Source organism: Thalassophryne amazonica, chromosome 11 (genome assembly GCF_902500255.1).
Source record: "Thalassophryne amazonica chromosome 11, fThaAma1.1, whole genome shotgun sequence".
Lineage (NCBI taxonomy): Eukaryota > Metazoa > Chordata > Actinopteri > Batrachoidiformes > Batrachoididae > Thalassophryne > Thalassophryne amazonica.
The window spans coordinates 64,499,404-64,524,430 of NC_047113.1; the positions used below are offsets into that span (position 1 = coordinate 64,499,404).

The 25,027-nt window shown below is 40.0% G+C and overlaps 1 protein-coding gene across 1 annotated transcript; it reads right to left on the bottom strand.

Annotated features, from left to right (window-relative positions):
- On the bottom strand, positions 1-24,882 carry cxcl14 (chemokine (C-X-C motif) ligand 14). The gene is made up of 4 exons (XM_034182005.1): positions 24,591-24,882; positions 10,626-10,731; positions 2,562-2,675; positions 1-378 (listed from the first exon to the last, which is right to left on the bottom strand). The coding sequence occupies exons 1-4, from the start codon at positions 24,652-24,654 to the stop codon at positions 363-365; spliced, it is 300 nt and encodes a 99-aa protein (XP_034037896.1). The 5' UTR covers positions 24,655-24,882; the 3' UTR covers positions 1-362.
- Between the last annotated feature and the right edge of the window lie 145 nt (positions 24,883-25,027).

A 25,027-nucleotide genomic window follows, 5' to 3' on the forward strand; every position in this document is an offset into this window, starting at 1 on the left:
TAATGTTTGCCCATTTCTTTTGAATTTTTACACATTTCTCACTAAAAAGCCCACACCAGATGTACGTGTACTCCTTTTAAATAATAACTGAATAGACTACAACAGTTTGAGTACAGACTGTGATAAAGTCTCAAAGACTATTTGACAGGTTTCCACTGCAGTGACAGAGACTGTGACAAAACAAACCCAGCAGCTTATACATGAAGTACATCTCTTAATGTGCTGGGCGGGCAAAAGAGGGAGAAGTACAGTTTGACTGCAGATTACATCTTATACTTCACAGAAACAGTCCCAGTGGTGGTGTTCTTGTTGTTGCCTTCTTTCCCCCTCATTTCAGTGATGCATGCCATGTAGCCAAACCTTTAGGCTTCGTACACCCTGTGGAAGAAAAAGAAGCTGTGTTAGATCAAGCGTGATGTCATATAATTATATATTTTACCTTAGTCAACTGACTGGGATTCAGTTTTCCTCTCAGGATTTTTGTTTATCAGATATTTTGAGATTCAAGATGATTGTATTTCATTTGGTTGACTGGATGCACAATCTAAAGGTTTATTCTCCCTTTGGAGCTGTAATGATGAATTTTTACTTGATCCAAAGAGCATTTGTTCAAAACCTTTGCCAATACTTTTAATTAGTGATCAATATCAATCCACATACAACAAACACACAATGTGATTCAATTACCCTGTCAGTCAGCTATGATGGCGGTCTCTCACATGACGTCGGATGATTGCAGTATGTATTTTGTTATTTTAAAATTGAGGATATAATTTCAACATTATTGTTTGTGATTTTAACTCCAGATCTGTTTTATATTTAATATATTTTTTATTGTTTGACATTGTTTTGTTAATATGTTTTATTAATTTCTGTGATGTTGTTTTTACTGCAGTTTTATTTTCTTATCCTCTGTGTTGACAATATTTTCTTCATGAAGTGAAGCAATTCCTTGCATATGTCTTGAAGGCCCTATAGAAATGAATGCTGTCCTTTTTGTTATTGTAATCATCGTCACAAAATGAAAAAAAGAAAAAAGAAAAAACTTCCTATCTAGTCTTGATTAGAGAATACAGACTTGAAGCATGAATGGAATTAAGGTCTTTTGGTGACAGGAAACACATTTTTTGTGTAAATGCTGGCTTGACAAGGTGTGCAGTGTATAGCTCTGCAACTGCTAAAACACAGGTTTTACACAAACACTATGCATGTGTGATTTATATGGGGGATTTATTTATTTCTCATTTTGGTGTAAATTTAAATGAAAAGAAAAATCCCATCCTAAAAGTCACTTTAAAATATTTTTTTCCTTTTGATTTCATTCATTCAGAAATCATTGATTTCTGTTTTGATGTACATTTTACACAAAGTCCCAACTTCATTGGAATTGGATTGGGGTTGTATATATATATATAGTAATAGCCAAGTGGGCTTGCGCTATCTCTCTGTCTGTCTGTCTATCTAGCTTGCTTTGATCATGCTAAAAGTGGGGAGAGCTGACAGTTGCTGTTTGGTATGCTTATGTATTTGGGTCAAGGACAAACGCTGTGACAACGAAAAGTTGATAGGACAAATATTTTGGGGGAAATTAGCAATTGTAGATAACCAAAACAATGGATGTTGTGTTGCAATGCACCATTGGAGTTCAGAGTTTTGAGGTGTTAAATGTTGTTGTTGAGGTTTATGTTTAACAGTGTTGTTAGTGTTACTGATTTATTGCATTTTTGTAGCTCAATTGGTTTAGTCAATTTAGATCAATCTCATGTTGCTATTACCATGACTGACTTAAGTTTCATTTTGGTACCATGAGTGAAAAGTTTTGTGGTTTTAATGTCTTCAGCGACTGTCTTCGTTTGTCAAATTAAATCCACCTGTTTACAGCAGCTGTGCATGTGTGCATGCATGCTCCTAACTACTTTCTGGACTCGCGCCATTCCAGCAGGGGGCAGTAAGTTATTAAAAGCCTGATTTGTGGTGAGTGATTTTAAGTTCAATGTAAGTACATAACATAATTGTAAATACGTTAAAAAACAAAACAAAACATGGATGACACAAGAAAAGTGAAAACACTTATTTCCATTGTTGTCCATTTAAAAATCAAATGGCAAAATAGAAGTAGAAATAAAATAATAATAGTGTATATGATAACAAGTCAGTTAAACACTTTGTAAATACATGAAGAAATTTACACAGGAAATTAAAGGGCTGAGTTCTTGTAAAAATTGTTAACTAACGTTCTAAAACATTCTGGACTCACACGCCGTTCCAAATCATTATACAAGCTTTGCTTAATTTATTACCACCCTTACCACAAAAATGTCAGCTACCTAGCTTATAAACACTACCCAATCTAGAATGACCTTCAACAGCCACCATAGTCATGAATTTTTCCATGGACAACATGATAAAAAGTTGCAAGTTGTTGCCTCTTGTGCACCTTCAAAATATCTCACATTAACATAATAAAGCTTCCATGAGTAACGGCACACTATTAGGAATGTAAAAAGGTGAATTCTTGTATAATTAATGTAATCATTTCTGTATTTATTTATTTATTTTACCTATGATTGTCCTTCCAGATGCGGAACCATTTGACTAGATTCTTGGTGCTCTGAAGTTTGGGATGAAGACAATACTCTTGTCCTTTGAACCGGGAAACATTCTCCATGGTCACACTATTGAAGAGCAGAAACAAATACAAAATATAATCTCATCAATTAACCAAATTTATCAACAGGCATTTTACAGCAAAATCACGGCGTTTTATAAAATACTTGATGGTCACTCAAAAGGAGGTGCATACCTCCTCTCCCAGTTGGAGGAAGTGTCAAAATGACCTTTGCCTAAATAAACCCTGTGAGGGCAATTTCAAGCTTGAGCTTCATACACATTAAGTTTGGAAGAAATTGTTCAAAAGGACCTGGCAGGAGTAGGGAGCAAACAGACAGATTAATGTTGCTCAGATCATAGTATTATGATGATGAACTAAACCAAAAGTTGCCTCCCAATAACGAGCTCCCCAGTTTGAGGACACCTGTGCTCCATCCTGCTTCTATATCTGGGAGGGGCATCCAATGTACAATGCATGCCAAATCAACATGAAGACCTCCACCAGATCAGCTGTGGCAGCCCCAAGCAAAACAGGAGAAGCCAAAACAAATTAATTAGACTAGGTAATAGTACCCATGAGCAAGAAGACAGTAATGTCTAAAACAATCTGACATGTGGCCACAGTGACAGCATAAACTATGATCAACTTTATTGATCCCACAGTGGGGAAAATCACTTGTTGCAGCAACAAGAGTTGTACAGCAGTAAAGAAAAATAAATATATTTATATATATTTTTATATACAGTAAAGAAAGGTGACTAAAGTATATTGTGATGTTTGCTGGTGGGTGCATAAATATTGATGTGAACAGATTACATGAAAAATAAAATATAGTGAGTGTACGAGTAAGTATAAGTATGGCTAGATATGGTAAAATTATTGCACAGGATAAATTGCACAGATGTACATGTAATAAAGCACAAAAGGTGACAGTAGTCAGGGCAATTTGGAGTCTACTGAAGCATGTGCCAAAGTATGTGCCAAATAAAGTAAAAAAAAATCATATTCCTTATCCTTGACCTTTGCCAATTTTTTTTTCAGTGGGCAATTTTGGAGACAGTCTTTATTGCAATCTGCTAAAGGACCTGGGAGGAGTAAGCCAGCAAACAGACATGCAGCCATAACCAGGTCCCCAATGACTGAACTTTGGCAAATGTGACATCACCTGGGAAATTGTGGAACCATGAAATATTGAAAAATTTGAGTTAAAAATAAAGTCTTTTGTCTTCTCTCTTGGAAACACTCCAGCAGATCTGATATGTATCTGCATGTTGATTTGGCACACATTTATTGTTTTTTAATGTCAGATGCCCTTCCTGATGCAAGAACACATCAAGAACGGGCACAGGTGGTGTTGAACCAGGAACCTTCTGCTTTTAAGGATCTTTTGAGGGTAAGAGATAATATAGTGGCTTGCAAAAGTATTCAGCCCATTTGTATTTCATGCATTTTAATTTGTTTATGGCATTTAAAATACAAAAAGTAAATCAGGCTTCTCAATATAAAAATTTCTAAAATTATCTTCCTTAGACTCAAACTGAAAGTAAATCTCTACAACTTTGTTTAAATTAATTAAAAATATAAGAGCCAAGATGATGGGTTGCATAAGTAATCAGCCCCTTTGGTATAATACCTGTAAATAATCAGTTTAATTGCCAGTTTTCTTCAGACAAGTTAGGGGATGGATACATGAACATTTCCAAGTCACTGAATATGTCTTGAACTTTATTGACATCAGTTATGAAGAAATACAAACAGTATGGCACTCTATGGTAAATCTGTGTGGAGTAGACAGTTCTCAAAAACTGAGTGACTGTGCAAGAAGGAGAAGAGTGAGGAAAGCCACCAAGACAACCCAGAAAAAGTTACAGGCTTCTGTGGCTGAGAAATTGTGCATAGTGCATGTTCTGCATTTTGAATCCCCTGTTACACAGCTTCATGATGAAGTGGTACAGAGGAGGGTTTTATTCAAAAGAAGACATGAAAGTTCAGCTACAATTTGCCAGAAGGTACATCTGAGATGCAAGCCTAGATTTGATGTTTTGGTGAAAGAAAACCGTCATCTATACCACTGCATCATGAAGTTGTATAACTTGGCATACAAAATGCAAAACATACACTATGCACAATGTCTCCAATCACAGCTTGAGCTGTGATTGCAGAAGTAGACACCACTCCCATCTCTGGATGGAGCCGCACCTCAAACAGACAGAAAAAATAGAATCGGACATCAGAAAGACTACAAATACAGTGTAATTTGTCAGCATTAAGCAACAACAAAAACAAGAAATACTAAGGTGACCGGCCACTAGCCCAAAATTTCACTAAAAGATTTAGTGAAGATAATTAAGATGAATTTAGATAAAGTTGAGGCCGTGGCATGCTCCGTTTACTAATAAAATGAATTAAAAGAGTAAAAAGAATAGCAACATACTATCCCAGTATGCTAGCCATACGAAAGGGAAAATAAGGGGGTCTTAAGTCTGGACTTGAAAGTCTCTACAGACTCTGACTGTTTTATTGAAGCAGGGAGATCATTCCACAGAACAGGGGCACGATAAGAGAAAGCTCTGTGACCCGCAGACTGGTGTCAAAAACTATAGCAAGAGCAGGAAGTTGCAATGAATCCATCCATCCATCCATCCATTTTCTCTACCCGCTTACTCCAACTAAGGGTCACAGGGGGCTGGAAAGTATCCCAGCAGTCACTGGGTGAGGGGGCAGGAGGGTAGACCCTGGACAGTCTGTTGCAGGTTCATATGCATGTTGTTCCTTTAAAACGTTGCTCTGAACAAGCTGATCTCCAAGCCATAGGCAGAGTATGTACAATAAATAACCTATAATTACCAACGGATAAACAAATCTACCCAGCTGTTACTTAGCGATGAAGCAACACTATGGCGCTACATTCTACATTCAAGCTACATTCAGGCCCACGAAAGCAGTCGCAGCAGTTTATTATTCGCTCGGTGCTTAAGGCAGCTGCAGAGACGGTCTGCCTGCATGTGGCATATTCAGGCCAAATGCAAGAAATGTGTAAAAACCCATCATGCCACAGGGCTTTTGCAAGCATGCAAACCTTCACAGAGCCAAAACCAAACTGAATGCCGAATGAAAAAGGTTCATTCAGTAGTTATAACGGTTCAGCATCTATTTCACTGACAGACTGATTGTCAGTTTGTTTGATTGCTTTGTTATGGAAGACAAAAAAGTGTGTGTGTGTGTGTGTGTGTGTGTGTGTGTGTGTGTGTGTGTGTGTGTGTGTGTGTGTGTGTGTGTGTGTGTGTGTGTGTGTGTGTGTGCGTGCATGCATTGACCTTGTATCTGCAAGTACAGCCTGTTTGCCCGCAGGTGTAATTTAACTGAATCACTGAGTTAACAGCTTTGTACCTCCTCATTATCATTCAAGAGGGGTAAAAAGTAGAATATAAGAGTGTTGGAGGAGAAGTGGAAGTGATAAAGACAGAACACAGAGAGGAAATATGAAGAAAAGCATGTGATGTGCTTCAAGGGATGGAGCCAAGCAAAGAGTGAAAGAAAAGACATACAGTAAGAGAGGAAAAACTGGGAGTTGGGGGAGGTCAGGTTTGTGTGTTCGTGGTTGTGAATGGCCACTCAGAATTCCAAAGTGAGCCTCAACAGAAGAGGCTCTGTCGCTCATTTCTCTCCCGTTCTTTCTTTCTGTGGCTTTCCGGAGCTCGCCGAGGCTTGTTTTTCACTGGGCGCCATCAACCGGTGGCTCCCATCTCATGCTAATAAACCACCTTAAATAGTGGCGTGTGCGCACACACACACACACACACACACACACACACACACACACACACACACACACACACACACACACACACACACACACACACACACACACACACACACACACACACACACACACACACACACACACACCAACCTGTGAGTGAATATAGACCTAATTTGTTGCTTGCAAGATGTTTTTTTCTGAATGATTTTTTTTTTTTTTTATGAATTAATTTATTTATTTGGCACAAAGATTAAAAAATAGCAAAAAATAAAAAATAAAAATAAAAAAAGCTCATAAGGAAAACAATTTAACAATGTACCCATGTGCCTGAAAGGGTGTAGGCAGAAGCAAAAGCGCAAATGAAGTTAATTCTTTAATTCTGAGGACAGTTTTGCAGCAAAAAACCTTTTTTACACAATAAAAACTCACACAAAAATCCTTCCATCCCACTACACTCAACACTTATTCTAAAATAGTAATAGAGTTGTTCTTTATTTTTTTTTCATGGCTGTATGGGTGAACAGGTTGTAATATAAATATGAGCCTGTATGCTGTTCTCTGTGTAAAGGAATTGGGTGGGATTTCACAGTTTATGTTGTGATATTTATGCGTGCTACTGAGTGTCTTGGCTTTGCACTCTGGAGTTGCCAGATCTGCTCATAATGCACTACTTTGGGCCTTGTCTTTTTTTAAGGTACTTGGGAAAAAATATCCTGAGGTGCTGTTTTTAAGGCTTTATTACAAAATAAAATGTGGCTACAGGTACAAGAGTTGTATTTGAAGTATAAGCGGCTACAGGTTTGAGACACTTAAATGCTCTGAAGTTGATATGACAGAACCCAGTGACACCATACTGTGATTAACAAAGCATTGCAGTGCTGCTACTTTATGAGGGGTTTTGTAAAGAACAATACAAAATAAGACAAACAAACTAAAACATTGTGATACTTGTGTGTCCATTTTGAAATTTGGCAAAAAAGCATGGGACATGGCAGAAATCCCAGAAAAACTAAAAATATTGTTGCTGCAATATATTGTTAACAGTATTTGGTTTGTAGCCACTCTGTGTGGAAGTGTGATAAAATCCAACAAATGACTTTGTTTTTGTACATGCATGGTTGCCATGCGGTGATTATCTGTATCATTTCTGTTATCCACAGGAAATCCCATATATTTACAGACTAATTCTACATGTGTGACTTCAAACCTTGAAGTCCATGCATTAATATGCACCGTTATATCATGTGAAATTGACAAAAAGTGCAGTAAACAGTCTAATTTGCAAAGCTAATGCAAGAGGAAAAAAACATGATCATTGTTTGAATCTACAGCTACACCAAAATTTGAAGGTTCATTTCTTGGTTCATGTTACACTGCCACGCAAAGTTTCAGGCAAACTACTCCATACAAACTTCTTTATAAACAAACAAACCAACCAAAAAAAAATAAAAAAAATTACAGTCGACCCAGGGTTCACATGCATGTGCTTTTTTAGTGTTTGACTCTGTATGATTGTCTTAATTGCACGTGCATTTGTCTGCGTGGTGATTTATTTATGCAGACCTTCAGCCACACTCTTCTAACAAACAAACATTTTTCTTGCTGATTGTACACAATGCAAAATGACGTGGTCTGTATGATGACGAAAGAATTAGAGCAGAAACATCTGCAGTTTTTGCACACATCAAACCAGCCTTTTCCTCCACATAATTGATACCCTAAATTGCCAACAGGTGGCAGCAGAGATTTCCCAGTGACCATTAAAACTGACCAGCGGAAGGCATGACATCTTCAACTGATGCTTTGAGGCCAAATAGTAAAATGTGGATAAAGTTCTGGGCTGACACAGAACACGTGGTCCCATCTGACCATAAACAGGACTGTTAATTTAATTAATTATTATTATTTTTATGTTTTATTTTTATAATCAAAGGGTTGTATTTAACTTTTTAATACCAAAGGGAAAGTCACGTCAGTTTGGATCTGTCTGGAGTGGGACATCAGGGGGGATACATGTTGATTTCCACAATGGTTTAAATTAGATATGACTGCTGTCTGTCTGTCTGAACGCATTAAAATATTCTCTAGTTGTCTGCCATATGTGATGCATGCATTTCACAATGTGTCCCTAATAGGGATTGCATGTGCCAGTGCGCATGCCCGGAAGTAGCCCTCGTGCAATGCATCGGGAGTGACTACTGACCCAGCGGCTGCCCACAGTCAAAGTTTGCTATTCGCCCGGCGAGAGCTTCTCCCCTGAACATGAACGCCTGATCATCAATGAAATCACCCGCTGAGGTGATTGATAGCAAGGAAAACTTGCAGTGTCTCGGCCCTTCATGACTCATGATTGGCCACCCCTGATCTAGAGGAAGTAAAAGTCATTACAAGGTGAACCTGCAGAAGGATCATTAACGGTCTCCGTAAGGTGGTCTGAGCCGTCTGAGCCATCTGGGACGGTTCCCATCCCCATCTATTCGGGCGAATAGACTATTTGCACCTTATTCAACTGACAATCGGCTGAATAGGCATCTTGCCACGCCTTGTGTACCAGGCCTGGCCGGGTGAATACACAGCCAAATACATTGTGGGATCATCTGCATGCCTACTGGCCGCGTTTATGGTTGTAACAAAGATGGATCCAGTACTTTTAAGCTAATTTTGGACCCAGAAGATGTACCCGGAGCTGTTATTAACTCACCATTTGAGGCAGCAAGAGTAGCGGAACTAAAAAGATGGTTAAAGTGCAGAACTGCAAGTTTAAAAAGCAAGAAAAAGTATCTGATAGAGGTAAGTTCCAACTCACTCGCTTCTAGCCATTATTACCTTGAGAGTGATGTAGTAAGTTATTGCACATATTTAGAGGTTTTATAGCAAATGGATTTACTAAATTACATGTCAAATGGCAGCAAGTTGTGGACAAAACTACTATAGTGGTGGTTTTGATGGAAGTGTTTTGAGTGTAAAAACTCATAAGTGTGTCTAATAAAGTAACCTGATGTAAGTTTTCTGGCTGTTGCAGACTTGGTGGGTTGATGTCAGTTTGAACTTAACTAGACTTTCACTTAACTAGACTTTCACTTATTTCCAGTCCTTCCAATATTGTGAATCCACATGTTTCTAAGCGTTGCATTCTTTGAAAAACATAGATGTAGGGAATAACCCTTTTGTGTCTGATGACTTGCAGACGTTCATGCTGATTATACAGTCGCAAATTGAGCTTTTACATGGTTTAATTTTCTGTAGGTAATTCGATCAGTGAGGCTTACCATCGAGCCAAGGCAGCGTCGCTCCAACAGCGGCCAGGGCACAGAGTAATCCATCAAACGTGATAATCCATCAAATGTGAAACGATAATTCTGTGTCAGAATCCACATTAATACTTTTGTATGGTAGCTTAAATTCACCCATTTCGGCGTCATCGTCGTCGTTGGTACACGACTTTCTCTCGCTCTCAGCTAGCAGTGCATGTGGCCGGTATTCTGTTGAATTGTGTGTCTTGTAGCATAAATCAACAGTTCCACATCCCAACAATACTGCGCATGCGTGCTCATGCGGGGGCAGTTGCATCCTCCGCGCAATTGCGCATGTGCGCGCATGCGTGAGCATGCGCAGTTGTGTGGAGGACAGGAATGATATTCAATAGGAATGACATCTCGTCAAAACACCGGTCAGGGCGCAGAGTAATACAGCCAAATGTCTGATATCCCACACGCTTAATCAATCAGTTTCGCAGAAAAAATGTAATTGGATTAGAAATTCACATGTTTATCCCTGAAATGGTTATTGAAGCATCCTGGGATACAACAAACATCATCAGATGAAAGAAGAATATCAAACAGTACGCAATCATTTTGTGTGACTGGAAAATAAATCAACTATTTTATTTATTAGCACACATAAATCTGCAATGTTCTTAAGTGCAGGTGACCGGATGTTTTAATAGCACCTACCCAGCTGCCACATATTTACAGGTTGCTTTAGAGAGCAGTCTGGTTGTATATATATCGCACATGTCCAACAGGTATAAATATAGACATTACAGCAGCCAGACACACACATAACACACACTAAGGATGAAACAGATAGAAGAACAACATGAAGAAGAAGAAATGTATTTCTGGTACTTAGAGGGAGAAACACTCAGATGCGCCTTACATAAGCAGGCAACCAGAGAAAGAGACACTTCATAAAGATGATGGGCTGAGGAAGGTGAGTAAGGAGGAAAAAAGAAAGAAAAGGATAACTCACAAGATCATTTTCTCCTGGCAGAACGGGTGTTTGGGTTTGATCTCCAGCTTCTGTACATCCTTGTATCTGATCTTTGGTCCTTTTCTGGTGCACCTGCACTTGTAGGCTGTTCAGAAAGCAAATACGCATGTTCATGTAAGTTTTACAAACAGCAACATCATGAAGAACACTTCAAACCACAATAATGGGCAATGAATTCTCTGACAGATGGCTTAAATTCATGTCTGGATTACTTTCACACCTTAGTAATAGAAACAGACATTGACTTGATCGAAAGGCTTATTCTGTCATAATTAGAGGGGGATAGTTAGTTCTAATATGTGAATCTGGCAACTTACTACTGAATTTTCATGTGTTCTGAAAACTGACATTTGAGCGTTCTGCACAGTTTATGAGCTGTCCCTGGAACTGTGGTCTTCTGGACTTCAGATTTTGTAAAGACAGGTCCATAAGTATTCGGACAGTGAGACACTTTACAATTCTGCCTCTGAAATTGAGCAGTCAAGATGTGATTGCAGTATAGACATTTGGCTTCATTTAAAAAAATTACACACATATATGGTATTAAATATTAACAAATTACAGGCATTTTTATACACAGTCCCTCCATTTTAGAGGCCAGGAATACATAGACAAACTAAGTACACAATTCCCGATTTCTCCAATCACAGCTGTAGAAGCCTGTAAGTACTTCAGAGTTGTCTGGGTGTTTTGGTTTCTTCCCTCACTAATCATCTTGTTGCACAGTCATCCTATTTTTGATATTGCTGACTTCTGATATATTTATGTAAAACATATTTCCAATTTGTAAATGTCCATGTATCCATCCCCTAACTTGTCTAAAGAAGGCAGGTCCTATATATGGGCCTCTAGGCACACTGGTGCAGATGCTTATTCCCAGATTCCATAGCATGGATGGGACAGCAGCCCAATCACAGGCTGCTTTCCCAGCCAAGGCCAATGTGTAAAGGGCAAGGGCATAAGCCTTAGCTGAACACCTGTGATCTTCAATCAGTCAGATTTTACTGCATCAAGAACAGTCATTCATCAATACCTGATGTAGCCACACAGGCATTAAATTAGGAAAAGTTTGTTAAGCAAGCATACAATATGGACTTACATCCACGAATACCACTTAAAACTAATTGTGCAAAAAGAAGCTTGATGTCAACCTTGTCCAGAAGCAACTTCAAGTTCTCTGGGATTGGAGGCATCTGGGATGGACCATAACACAGCGGAAATGTGTTTTTTTTTTATCAGGAGCATCAATATTACAGATCTTTTTGGCAAATAAAGGACACTTTGTGCTCTAGGCCAAAGATGAAAACACCACCTAGACTGTTATCAGCAACAAGCCTAAAAACCAGGCCTTTTCATGGTGTCAGAATCCTTGGTAATGGTAATTTTTTACTCCTGTGATAGAACCATTAGTGCAGAAAAGTACACTGAGTCTTCACAACAATGTAAGCAGCCTTCAAGACAACATCTTTTCTTGAGATGGCCATGCATTTTTTAACAAAACCAAAGAAAACCAGATTCTGCGGAAGATACAAGAGCATGGCTGCAGAAGAGGTAGGTATGGATACTGGACTGGCTTACCTGTAGTCCTGATTGGTACCCAATAAAGAATGTGTAGAGAATTTAGTAATGAAAAAATGCAACAGTAATGACCCCACACTGTTGCACATCATAAAATGAGTTTTCAGAAAGAATGGGAAAAAATAACACCTGAAACGTTGTATTGCTTCTATCCTCAATGCAAAAATGTCTTTTCTGTGTCGTGAGGAGGGGCAACAGCATCCCAAATTTATGTTGAAGGTGTTGTAGGCTTTACAGGCAGGAATGCATGCACAAAGGAAATGAAGTTGACCACAGAAAACACAATAAGATATCTTTGGTTCAGAGTACTTGCAAGGAAATAGAAGTCCAAGTAAATGTGAGAATTACTATTAATTTGCATTTTCTGTACCAACCCAACTTTTTTCTGAGAGCCTGTCTAGCTCTTCAGGGTGTACCCTACTTTTCACCCAGTGACCACTTGGATACACGTCCCCCTGTGACCCTCAACTGGAATAAGCAGGTTTAAGCCCTGTCACACATAGCAAGAATGTGTAGGAACCAGGCCGAAATGGCAAATATTACCATCATTAGACGCAGTCAGGAGGGAAAAAGACATGGTCAGCAGTATCAGAACGCACCCAGACTACCTCGTCCACACCTGTATGTTGGCATCCAAAGTGCATGTAGACAACAGGCAGGTGACACAGACTGCCGTCAGATGGTCATAAAAGGCGCTGAAGACTGCCTGATGTCCAAACATTTAGATGGCAAACATGGGACCGGAGTGGGAGGGAGCGCTTTGCTCCTCACGCGCACGTGTGCCCCGCGCACGTGTGCCCCGCGCACGTGTGCCCCGCGCACGTGTGCCCCGCGCACATGTGTAGGGCTGAAATTATCACTCAGTGTGTCTGTGTCTGTGTTCATAATGGCTGCATTAGCCAGTAAGCGTGCGTAGGGCACACGTATGTGCGCACGTGCCACTGGACACTTTTGCTGAAGGTTTGCTGCCAGTGGGCCAAGCAGTCACACCATGTGTCAGACGGAGCCTTTCCAGCGAACTTAATTTCTTTTTTTGCTCACTTCAGGAGCACAACACAACTCTGTGCACCGTGATGTCCGTACATCTCTTCACTGGCTTCCTGTCCCTTTGAGACCAGATTTTAAGGTTTTACAGCTATAACACTGTTCACGGACTGGCACCTCCTTACTTAGCTGACCTAATTAAACCCTACGTACCGGCCCGGACTTTGCGTACTCAGAGTGCAGGACTACTTTGTGTCCCTAGGGTGAATAAAAAGTCTGCGGGTCACAGAGCTTTCTCTTATTGTGCCCCTGTTCTGTGGAATGATCTCCCTGCGTCAATAAAACAGTCAGATTCTGTAGAGACTTTCAAATCCAGACTTAAGACGTACTTATTTTCCCTTTCATATGGCTAGCATACTAGCATAGTATGTTTCTATGCTTTTTACTCTTTTAAATTCACTTTATTAGTAAAGAGAGCGGGCCGCGGCCTCAACTTTATCTAAAGTCTGGGTCTTTTAGTGAAGCTTAGGGCTAGTGGCCGGCGATCACATTAGTATTTCTTCTGTTTTTTTTGTGTTGCTTAATGATGACAAATTATACTGTATCTATTGTCTGAATTTCTACGGCCTTGGTGAACCATTCAGCTGCCCTCTTCTGCCCTACGCATGCCCCATCTCTCCCCCCCTCTACACCCCCGTCTCCGCCCTGCCACATCCCCTGAGCTTGTGGCTGGGTGGAACACTGCTGCCCCCCTGCCCCATTCACATTTCCACAATTGAGATGATGGACTGTCTTAAAGTTTAGCGTACATAAACAATCAAATGTATATGTATGGGTGTTCTAATTCTGATGTGTGCCATTATTACGTTCAACTTGTAGTAATTGTGGATTAATTGTATTTTTGTCTGATGTGATTGTGTGGGAAGAACTCAACAAAAATATAAACGCAACACTTTTGGTTTTGCTCCCATTTTGTATGAGATGAACTCAAAGATCTAAAACTTTTTCCACATACACAATATCACCATTTCCCTCAAATATTGTTCTAAACCAGTCTAAATCTGTGATAGTGAGCACTTCTGCTTTGCTGAGATAATCCATCCCACCTCACAGGTGTGCCATATCAAGATGCTGATTAGACACCATGATTAGTGCACAGGTGTGCCTTAGACTGTCCACAATAAAAGGCCACTCTGAAAGGTGCAGTTTTGTTTTATTGGGGGGGGGATACCAGTCAGTATCTGGTGTGACCACCAGTTGCCTCATGCAGTGCAACACATCTCCTTCGCATAGAGTTGATCAGGTTGTCAATTGTGGCCTGTGGAATGTTGGTCCACTCCTCTTCAATGGCTGTGCGAAGTTGCTGGATATTGGCAGGAACTGGTACACGCTGTCGTATACGCCGGCCCAGAGCATCCCAAACATGCTCAATGGGTGACATGTCCGGTGAGTATGCCGGCCATGCAAGAACTGGGCCATTTTCAGCTTCCAAGAACTGTGTACAGATCCTTGCAACATGGGGCTGTGCATTATCCTGCTGCAACATGTGATGTTCTTGGATGGCACAACAATGGGCCTCAGGATCTCGTCACGGTATCTCTGTGCATTCAAAATGCCATCAATAAAATGCACCTGTGTTCTTTGTCCATAACAGATGCCCGCCCATACCATAACCCCACCGCCACCATGGGCCACTCGATCCACAACATTGACATCAGAAAACCGCTCACCCACACGACGCCACACACGCTGTCTGCCATCTGCCCTGGACAGTGTGAATCGGGATTCATCCGTGAAGAGAACACCTCTCCAACGTGCCAAACGCCAGCGAATGTGAGCATTTGCCTACTCAAGTCGGTTACGACGACGAACTGGAGTCAGGTCGAGATCCCGATGAGGACGACGAGCATGCAGATGAGTTTCCCTGAGACGGTTTCTGACAGTTTGTGCAGAAATTCTTTGGTTATGCAAACCGATTGTTTCAGCAGCTGTCCGAGTGGCTGGTCTCAGACGATCTTGGAGGTGAACATGCTGGATGTGGAGGTCCTGGGCTGGTGTGGTTACACGTGGTCTGCGGTTGTGAGGCTGGTTGGATGTACTGCCAAATTCTCTGAAACGCCTTTGGAGACGGCTTATGGTAGAGAAATTAACATTCAATACACGAGCAACAGCTCTGGTTGACATTCCTGCTGTCAGCATGCCAATTGCACGCTCCCTCAAATCTTGCGACATCTGTGGCATTGTGCTGTGTGATTAAACTGCACCTTTCAGAGTGGCCTTTTATTGTGGGCAGTCTAAGGCACACCTGTGCACTAATTATGGTGTCTAATCAGCATCTTGATATGGCACACCTGTGAGGTGGGATGGATTATCTCAGCAAAGGAGAAGTGCTCACTATCACAGATTTAGACTGGTTTGTGAACAATATTTGAGGGAAATGGTGATATTGTGTATGTGGAAAAAGTTTTAGATCTTTGAGTTCATCTCATACAAAATGGCAGCAAAACCAAAAGTGTTGCATTTATATTTTTGTTGAGTGTATCTATCTATCTATCTATCTATCTATCTATCTATCTATCTATCTATCTATCTATCTATCTATCTATCTATCTATCTATCTATCTATCTATCTATCTATCTATCTATCTATCTATCTATCTATCTATCTATCTATCTATCTATCTATCTATCTATCTATCTATCTATCTATCTATCTATCTATCTATCTATCTATCTATCTATCTATCTATTTCTGCTGCCCGATTCTGTTTTTCTCTCTGTTTGAGGTGCGGCTCCATCCAGAGATGGGAGTGGGTGTCCTTCTGCAGGCCTCCCATCCTGTGCACCAGCATGGACTCCCAGTATTTCCTGTATATTTGTATTGTTAATTGTGTCGGTAGCATGGCCCAAGCAGAGGAGTGACCCTCTGCTTGGGCCATGACCATGAGTCTGGTCTGCTTGAGGTTTGTTCCTCAAATTATCAGAGGCAGTTTTTCCTTACCACTGTCGCCTGTGTGCTTGCTCTATAGGGGTTGGTAAGGGTAGACCTTACTTCTGTGAAGCACCTTGAGGCAACTTTGTTGTGATTTGGTGCTATATAGATGAAAATAAATTGAAACTGAAAATTGGAAGTCAGTTTTTGCCTGGTTATTTGCAGCACATAGTAGCCTGGTGAGAGGCTTTTCACCACAGGCTGTGGTTTAGATCCTCTGCGCTCTGCACTATCCTGGTTCCATGCTGGAGGTGAGTTTCATGTTTAATAATCTTGTCACGGCCTGGCGATACAGTTCCACGTCACACCTCCTACAGAGTTTAGATGGTGATCAGGTAATAATATGTATATTACAGCGGTGAGATCCATTCAGCTGTGTGCCTGATGTGCGCTATGATGGATTACTGTGCATGAGACCACAGAGAGGCTCAGCGACACATGGTGCTTTCAGTTTGATAGTGCACTGCTCACATTCACTGTACATGATGAATGTATGCCACATACATGTTATTACATATCAACATGTCCTTTGCCCTCCAGTGGAGGTGGACATCCGTGGCACATGATGCCGGCAGGCTTTGTTGTGACCGATCGACCTCAGAGCTCAATCAACCGTGATCAGATCATTTCAGATGCTGTTTTGATGCTGTCAGAATATGTGGACTGTGATCGGCTGATGCAAAAACTGCATATAGACCGCCGTCAGATGTGTGTTCCATCTCGATGGCGCCAAGAGTGTTTTGAACACTTGAGACAACCGAGCGAATGGGACCAAATATGTAGACGTTCACAGACTGCCATTCGTAGGTCTTCAGACTGCATGTCATTACTTTCCGATTGAGGCTGGATGTGTCATTCTGATGCAATTTAGCCTCAATCGGTGTACGTGTGATGGGGTATTAGGTTCACAATAATCCTCGGAAAGGGAAGTCTGGCGTCCTCTGCTAGAGCTGTTGCCCCCACAACCCAATCTCAGATAAGTGGTTGAAGATGAGATGAGATAATCCTCATACTTAGTTTCTCCAATTTACATACGGATGTAATTTCTGAATGGTTAATGGGATATTTTTGTTAAACCCACTGAAAGTCAACATGAAAAGAATGTCTTGATTGCTTCATTTCAACTCCATTGTTGACTGTACTTGGAAATCTCTCTCTCTCTCTCTCTCTCTCTCTCTCTCTCTCTCTCTCTCTCTCTCTCTCTCTCTCTCTCGCTCTCTCTCACGCTTCTCTTTCTTTCTCATCTCAGCACCACAAGTAATGACTGCAGTAGAGCACAAACATTGGTCAAGCCCTTAAGGAATTTTTCCACATTGGAAAATTTGGAAAAACTACCAAGGGAAACTGAAGGCACTCACTCATCTGCAACCACTTACTCCAGTTAAGGGTGATGGAGGAGGGAGGGTTGGAGCCTATCTCAGCAGTCATAGGTTGTGAGACGGGGTACACCTTGGACAGGACGTCAGTCTGTCGCAGAGCCACAAAAGGACAAACACATTCACACCTACAAACAATTTGGTTTCCAATTCACCCAGTCAGCATCTCTTTGGATGCAAACTCCATACAGAAAGATCACAGGCGGGAATTGATCCTATGGCCTTCTTGTTGTGAGGCAACAGTGCTAACCACTGAGTCACCGTGCTGCCCGAACAGAAGACAGTGTTATAAAAATAAACACATCTTTTCTTCTGTGATTTAAAGTGTTCTTCCTTGGGCTATGCCCCACCCCTCCAGCACACTGCCTGAAAAATACATTCAAAAAAGTTTTCAAGTAACCCTGGTGACAAAGAGCATGCAGCTCAGTGGATCAGGAGCTGGCCTGCCATTATGTAGACCTGGTTTGGAATCCAGCTCAGGCTACCTGTCTGAGTCCATGGGTAAGACATAGTCTGCATTGCTTGACTCCACCCAGCTGCAAATGGGTACCAACCTTGGCTGGGGAAGCAACCAGCCTCAGACTGATGTCCCATCACAATGTCCCTCTGCCGCATGCTACGGAATCTGGAGATAAATACAGCCACAAACAGGCCTATAAAGCCTATATATAGATCTTTGAGCCGATATATAGACCTTACTTCTTCTGGTGACAAACATCTTATCATTACCTCCTTAAAGTCCTGTTGTCATTGGACGAACAGGCACCCCGGAATACTACAGTCTGTAACTGTGGTAAACTGGCACGGTTACTTACAAATGTGACCTAGCATGAGGTTTGATGATGTAACATGCTGGACTTGTACCATTTATGTCTTAGCAAAACTTTAGTACAACCTTGGTGCTTCCAGAAAACATCTTGGTGATGTCCCAACATGTACACAGCGAGCTCTATGGAAATGCAAGGAATTACCAAAGCATGCACCATATGAGATGATCCTGGTTCTTCACAAACACCCTCGCAGACCATCTAAGGTTTTCCAACATATGGGAAACTTCAAACTGTGACCTTCTGGAATGCTTGTCCATGAAAGCGAGAATGGGTTTGTAATGTAAGGAATAAATAAATTTTATATGTAAAACAAAAAGAGTAAGATTTGAAAAATCTTGAAATCTTGTAAAAATGTTTTCAACTTCACTTCCGTTCATCACCCATGTTTTTTCTCCAACACTGTAACTGTAGTGACTTGCTGTTTCACTTCTTGATCACTTGTTGCTTTACTGTGTTGTGCTCAGCGGTGGGCAGAGTTCAGCTAATCCGATAACAGATAATTATTGAAGCTAATGTTTCTGCTAGTGGATTAGCTTTTCAGATAAGTTTTAAAACCATCATCAGACCAGTTATCGTCCGATAAATTTTGTTCCAATAACTTTCAGTCAGATAACATTTTGTTTGCTGGTAAAGTGAGCGAAGTTTAACTGTCAGAAACATTTGTAAACCCTAAAATCAAACATTTTAGGCCATCTGTTGTGTGTTTGTAGCAGACTGGCTGCCTGTCTCTTGCTGATGACGTCATCATTAAGTGCAAAACATGACTGGCCGGTCAACACAGGGAGCATTGTGGGTAGTGTAGTTCAGGTTCACTTTGGACGTTACAGTGAGTGAGTCTGCTCGACCCAAAAGCAAAACGGACTAATTTTAAAATTATTTTATTTTATTTCTTTGTGGCTGTAATTTAATGGACAAGAGCTGGTGGGGGGGAGGAGCTCTCACGGCGACGCTGTGTGTACAGAGTGAAAAATGAAAGTGAAACTGGTTTATCAGAAGTTGACAGTGTAATCTGATGTGGCCACATCTGAATCAATACTAAAAGTTATCGGTTATCTGTAATAAAGATACATTGTTTAGCAGTTTATCTGTTTAGCCTCATAAAAGATAACTTTTCACTTATGGGATTAATGGATATCGAAGCTAACTTTTTGGTTAGCTGTGCCCACCACTGGTTGTGCTTCACTTTTTTCGTCTTAATAAAACCTTTTGTCCATGACCATGTGACCATCCTGCTGAGTGAACACAGACGGTGTCACAGTTGACCGGTGGTGTAGTCATAACAGGAGGTGATGACCCACAAAGTCCACTGCTTCTTTTATCCATCACCTGCTGTCTGTTCTCACGGCCGACCATAAAACGTGTCACCAGTCCCACCGCGCTGCCGGCACCGTGCAGACACCGTGCACAACAACGGACAATAAAAACGACACTGAGATTAATATATCAGTGCATACTGTGAGGACAGGGCCACGGTGTTTTATTCCTTCCTGTTCACCAGCCCCACTGTCACTCCAACTGGCCCTGAGGACGTTGGCTTTAAAATATTTGGGCTACATATGGAGAGCTTCACTTGTCCTGGCAGACACACAGAGAGCATCGAGCCCTGCAGGGGTGAGCTCTGCATCAGTTGCCATGACAAGAAAGTATTCAGATTTATGGATTCAAAATCTGTGGAGCTGTTTTTTTTTTTTTGGTCAGCATTTGCATATTATCACATGGAATTATTCCACTGAAATTGTTGGACCAACCTAAAAAAAAAAAACCTCAATTGGTATCACTTAAAAGAATTAGATTGATCCAAATGAACTGAACAATATTTACACCAAGTACTAATTTTATCTTGGATGAACTTAATTCATGTGATTCTTACTTAAAAGAAGCAATGTCATTAAGTTTCTTCTTTTTTCCTTTGGCTTAGACATTAAATGGTTAAATGGGTCACATTGTGCTTAAGTGTTGAACTACTTTTTACACTTAAAGGTTTGAGGTTTTAAGAAACAGCCCCAAAGTTTCATTATTTTGTTGTGCACGGAACTGCTGTCTCAACGGAAAAAATTGATGTAACAATTTGCATTGTTTTTTTAAGTTATTTCAACTCAGTTATTTCAACTTTCAACTGAGTTAATGCCACAACACTTTTCTAGTTAAGTTGAAATAACTTTAGTTAAGTTGAAATAACTTTAATAAAATCTATTCAAATTGTTACATCCCTTTTTCTCATTTACACAGCAGTTCATTTTTTAGAGTGTGTACTGATATAAGTAAAATTTAGGCAGAAAGCTATGCTTGTTTTTGATTTAATTTCCATGATATAAGTCAAATTTAGGCTGAAAGCTAAGCTTGTTTTTGGTTTGATTTCCATGATGTATGTCACCGAAGTTCATATCTGAGCTTGGATTTATTCTGTGAGCCAGTCTGCTGGAAAACATGGCTCAGCTGTTTAATGTTGCCAAAAAAATCCCACGAGAAGTTACTCTTGGCTCTCTGAAATGTTGCTAAAAGTTGGTAAATAAAGAATGGTTTAAATAACATCAGACCAGAAGTTTTTTTTTTCTGTTTTAAATTAGCACCACCCTATCAGGACATCCACAACGCATGGATTAGTTTTATGTTTTTTGTGATGTGAGGAATTAAAGGGCCTGTTTCCTGTTGCCCAATGACACATGTAGGTGAAATACCTGTAAAATACTTTCATACAAAAGTAACTTGCTTACAAAAATAACTCTCGATATATGGGTCATTCCATGTCAATTCAATGAGGGCCTCATGCACTTTGTCTCAGATTTTCTTCAGATTTTAATCAAATATTCCCAGACTATTCAGAACAACAAATCTGACGTTTGAGGCATGTAGGCCAAGTAGTTTCTGAGATATGGCCAATTTAGTGTGCATGGGGTCTGCCGTTTTGTTTTGGCAAAAATTATGGCCGTCATTTCTGGAGCCATGTTCAAGGTACAGTATCTTAGCAAATAATGGACTTAGAGGCCTGAAATTTTCTGTGGCATTTGTCATGTACACCCAGACTTGGACTATAGTCAAACAACAGACATTGACACTAAACTGTGAAGTTTATGTATGCTCAAACTATGGAAAATATTACATTGACTATTGCAAGCATCCATGTTTGAGACACTGAAGCATACCATTACACTCAAAGAAGCCTCTCCATTTCTTGGCTCCTTAATGCCAGCTATACTATAGTTTGAGCATACATAAACTTCACAGTTCAGTGTCAATGTCTGTTGTTTGACTATAGTTCAAGTCTGGGTGTACATGACAAATGCCACAGAAAATTTCAGGCCTCTAAGTCCATTATTTGCTGAGATACTGTAACTTGAACATGGCTCCAGAAATGACGGCCATAATTTTTGCCTAAAAAAAACGGCAGACCCCATGCACACTAAATTGGCCATATCTCAGAAACTACTTGGCCTACATGCCTCAAACTTCAGCTTTGTTGTTCTGAATAGTCTGGGAATATTTAATTAAAATTTAAAGAAAATCTGAGACAAAGTGCGTGAGGCCCCTCAAATACAGTATTCGTTGAATTGACATGGAATGACCCAAATCTCAAATATGGGGATTTTATGTGTAAACTGACATTTTGCGGTAAACGGTAGTTAGGTCTTAGCGATCGTTAATTAACAGCCACATGGAGCTCTTACAGGTTTAAAATTTTAAAAATGCTTGATCAATGGGCAGAATTGAAAATGAAATGGCCTTGGATCCAATAAGATAATAATTAAAAGGGTCAAACTGTGGCAAATCATGTTTTGGCTACTGTTACATTTTCATGGTTTTGATATTTAATGTTGAACATCTCCAAAGTCCCACAATTCCATGAGGGTTTTCACAGATATTCTCCTGAGTTAAGCAGAATTTATGACTAACACAGCTTATTTAACACCTCTGTGACATGTGTAACAGAAATACCCCCCATCCCCTCAGATCCTCTAATGTTACCTCAGATTATTAAAAGGCCCCCCCAACACACACACACACACACACACACACACACACACACACACACACACACACACACACACACACACACACACACACACACACACACACACACACACACACACACACACACACACACATTCTCAATAGCTCAGGATTACAGCTGTATTCCAGAATTACAAAAAATAAAGTAAAAATAATAATAAATAAAAATAAAATAAAAACCTGATATGCAATGTGAAAACTGCTACATCACGATACCACCACGACCACAATTAAGGTGATAATTTTTTTTGAAATTACATTTTGTAGTGCAACAATAAATTATGCTGGATATGTTCAAGGTGCACCATTTTTGTAAAGTTCATTGAACATATATTTTTATACATTGAAATATTTGTATAATAGTTTTTAATAAGAGTGATATATTTTTACATCCGGCAAGGGTGTAATAAAATCATCAGTGTTTATTTATTTATTTGTTTGTCTGTCTTTTAGCAGGATTGTGTCAAAACTACGGCATAGATTTTGACACAATTTTCACCACAGATAGATATTAGGGCATGGAAGACTCCACTGAATTTTGGAGGTGATCTGGATCTGGATTCCGGATGAGGATTTCAATTTGTACGCCTCACTTTGTCGGATTTTGAGGATTACGTCAAAACTAAATGGATTTTCACCACATTTTCACCACACATTGGTGTTAGGCCTTAGAAGACTTCATGAAATTTTGGAGGTGATCTGGAACTGGATTATGGACCAGGATTTCACTTTGTCGACTTTTAAGGATTACGTCAAAACTACTTCACGGATACAACATCACAATGTAAAACCAAGATCAGGAAGACACTATTTTGTTTCAGCTTGTGAATTAAATATCACATTTCAACATCTTGATCAGTCAGACCATCATTCTGGATCAGTATGCAATTACTGTATTGTGCAGTGGAGTCCGGATCCATGTAAAGGCCGGGTCATGATTAAGGAAGTTAAAAAATTGCTAAATCTAGTAAAGATGCTAAATTGGCAACAGTGCAGCTGTTATTGCTCCTTCTCCCATCCGTTTAGGGGATGTGGCAAACAGCAGCTCCTCTTCATTTAAAACAACAGTTGCACAATTCCTTAAATGCCTGAATTTATGATGATGATGATAAATGGTAAATGGACTGACTGCATTTATATAGTGCTTTCCATCTGCATCAGACGCTCAAAGTGTTTTACACATCAATGCCTCACATTCACCCCGGTGTGAGACTGCTGCCGCACAAGGCGCTCTCTACACACCGGGAGCAACTAGGGGATTAAGGACCTTGCCCAAGGGCCCGTAGTGATTTTTTCAGTCAGGCTGGGATTTGAACCGAGGATCCACTGGTCTCATGCCTAATGTTTATCCACTAGACCATCACCTTCCCTAATGATGATGATGATGGTGATGATTTCAGCTGCATGACATCAGTATCTATGAGGTATTTTTGTCTTCAGCCTTGAATCTGTTTATTTATACAATTATTTATTTTTTGTCATTTGTTAAGAAAAAAATATTTGTGAAATGTTTGCTTGTTTTCAGATTAAATCAGACTTGAACTGGTTATAAGTGGTTTCAAACCATTTCAACGACATCTTAAAGTGGGTGAAAAGACATAAAATACAAGTTGTAAATCAGTTAAATTAGGGATAATCTGGTTCCATTAGTTTGAAATTACATGACATCAAGGGTAGAGAATGCCGAATCTGGTTTTAAACCAGCCGTTTAAAAACTGATTTTAAACATCTTAAATTATGGACACTGGTTAAAACTGGATTTAAAAGAGGTAAAACTGTAATAAAATTGTTTTTGACTGTCAACTAAACCTTTCTGGCCTTTAGGTCAATGTCTTCTTGCGCTTTTTTTAAACATTACAATTTGTTGACATTTTACTGACAAAACAATTCTTTGATTAATCTGTAAAACTACTGGAAAATTATCACTCTCAACCCATCAATGACTGTGTTGTTTCAGAGATTTGAGATCTTTCACAGCAACATCAATAGTTCAAATCAAAAGTAACATTTGCTAGAAACCATCAGCATTTGTAGAATTACTTGTGTGAAGCGCCTTGAGGCAACTTTGTTATGATTTGGCGCTATATAAATGAAAATAAATTGAAATTGAAAATTTTAAATGTTACAGTGTGAAACAATACATTTATGTAACTGAGTACAAACTTTTTTTCTTTACCTTCTGCACTGAAGAAGTATAAGGTCACCATCAACAGAAGCAGCACTGCTCTGCACCGATGCATGTCTTCACAAATTAATAATAATAAAAATAAAAATGTGCTGTTTTTTTCTGATAGAACAGCTCCTCAGTACTTCTCTAAAGAGTAAAAACAACAAAAACAGATTTTTGCTGTGCAGATGATTCCAGCTTGACTGCTGAGCAGCAGGACTGAAAGAGCACTGAGGGTTTTCTGCCTTTTTTAGAGTCCAGCTCTGATTGCGCAACTCCGTCTGTGTCTCTTCAGTGCTTGGATGAACCTCCAATCATGCCTTTTGGTCTCTCTCTCTCTCTCTCTCTCTCTCTCTCTCTCTCCTCTCTCTCCTCTCTCCTCTCTCTCTCTCTCTCTCTCTCTCTCTCTTTCTTGCAGTGGAGAGGCAGGCAGCTTCTCATTAACA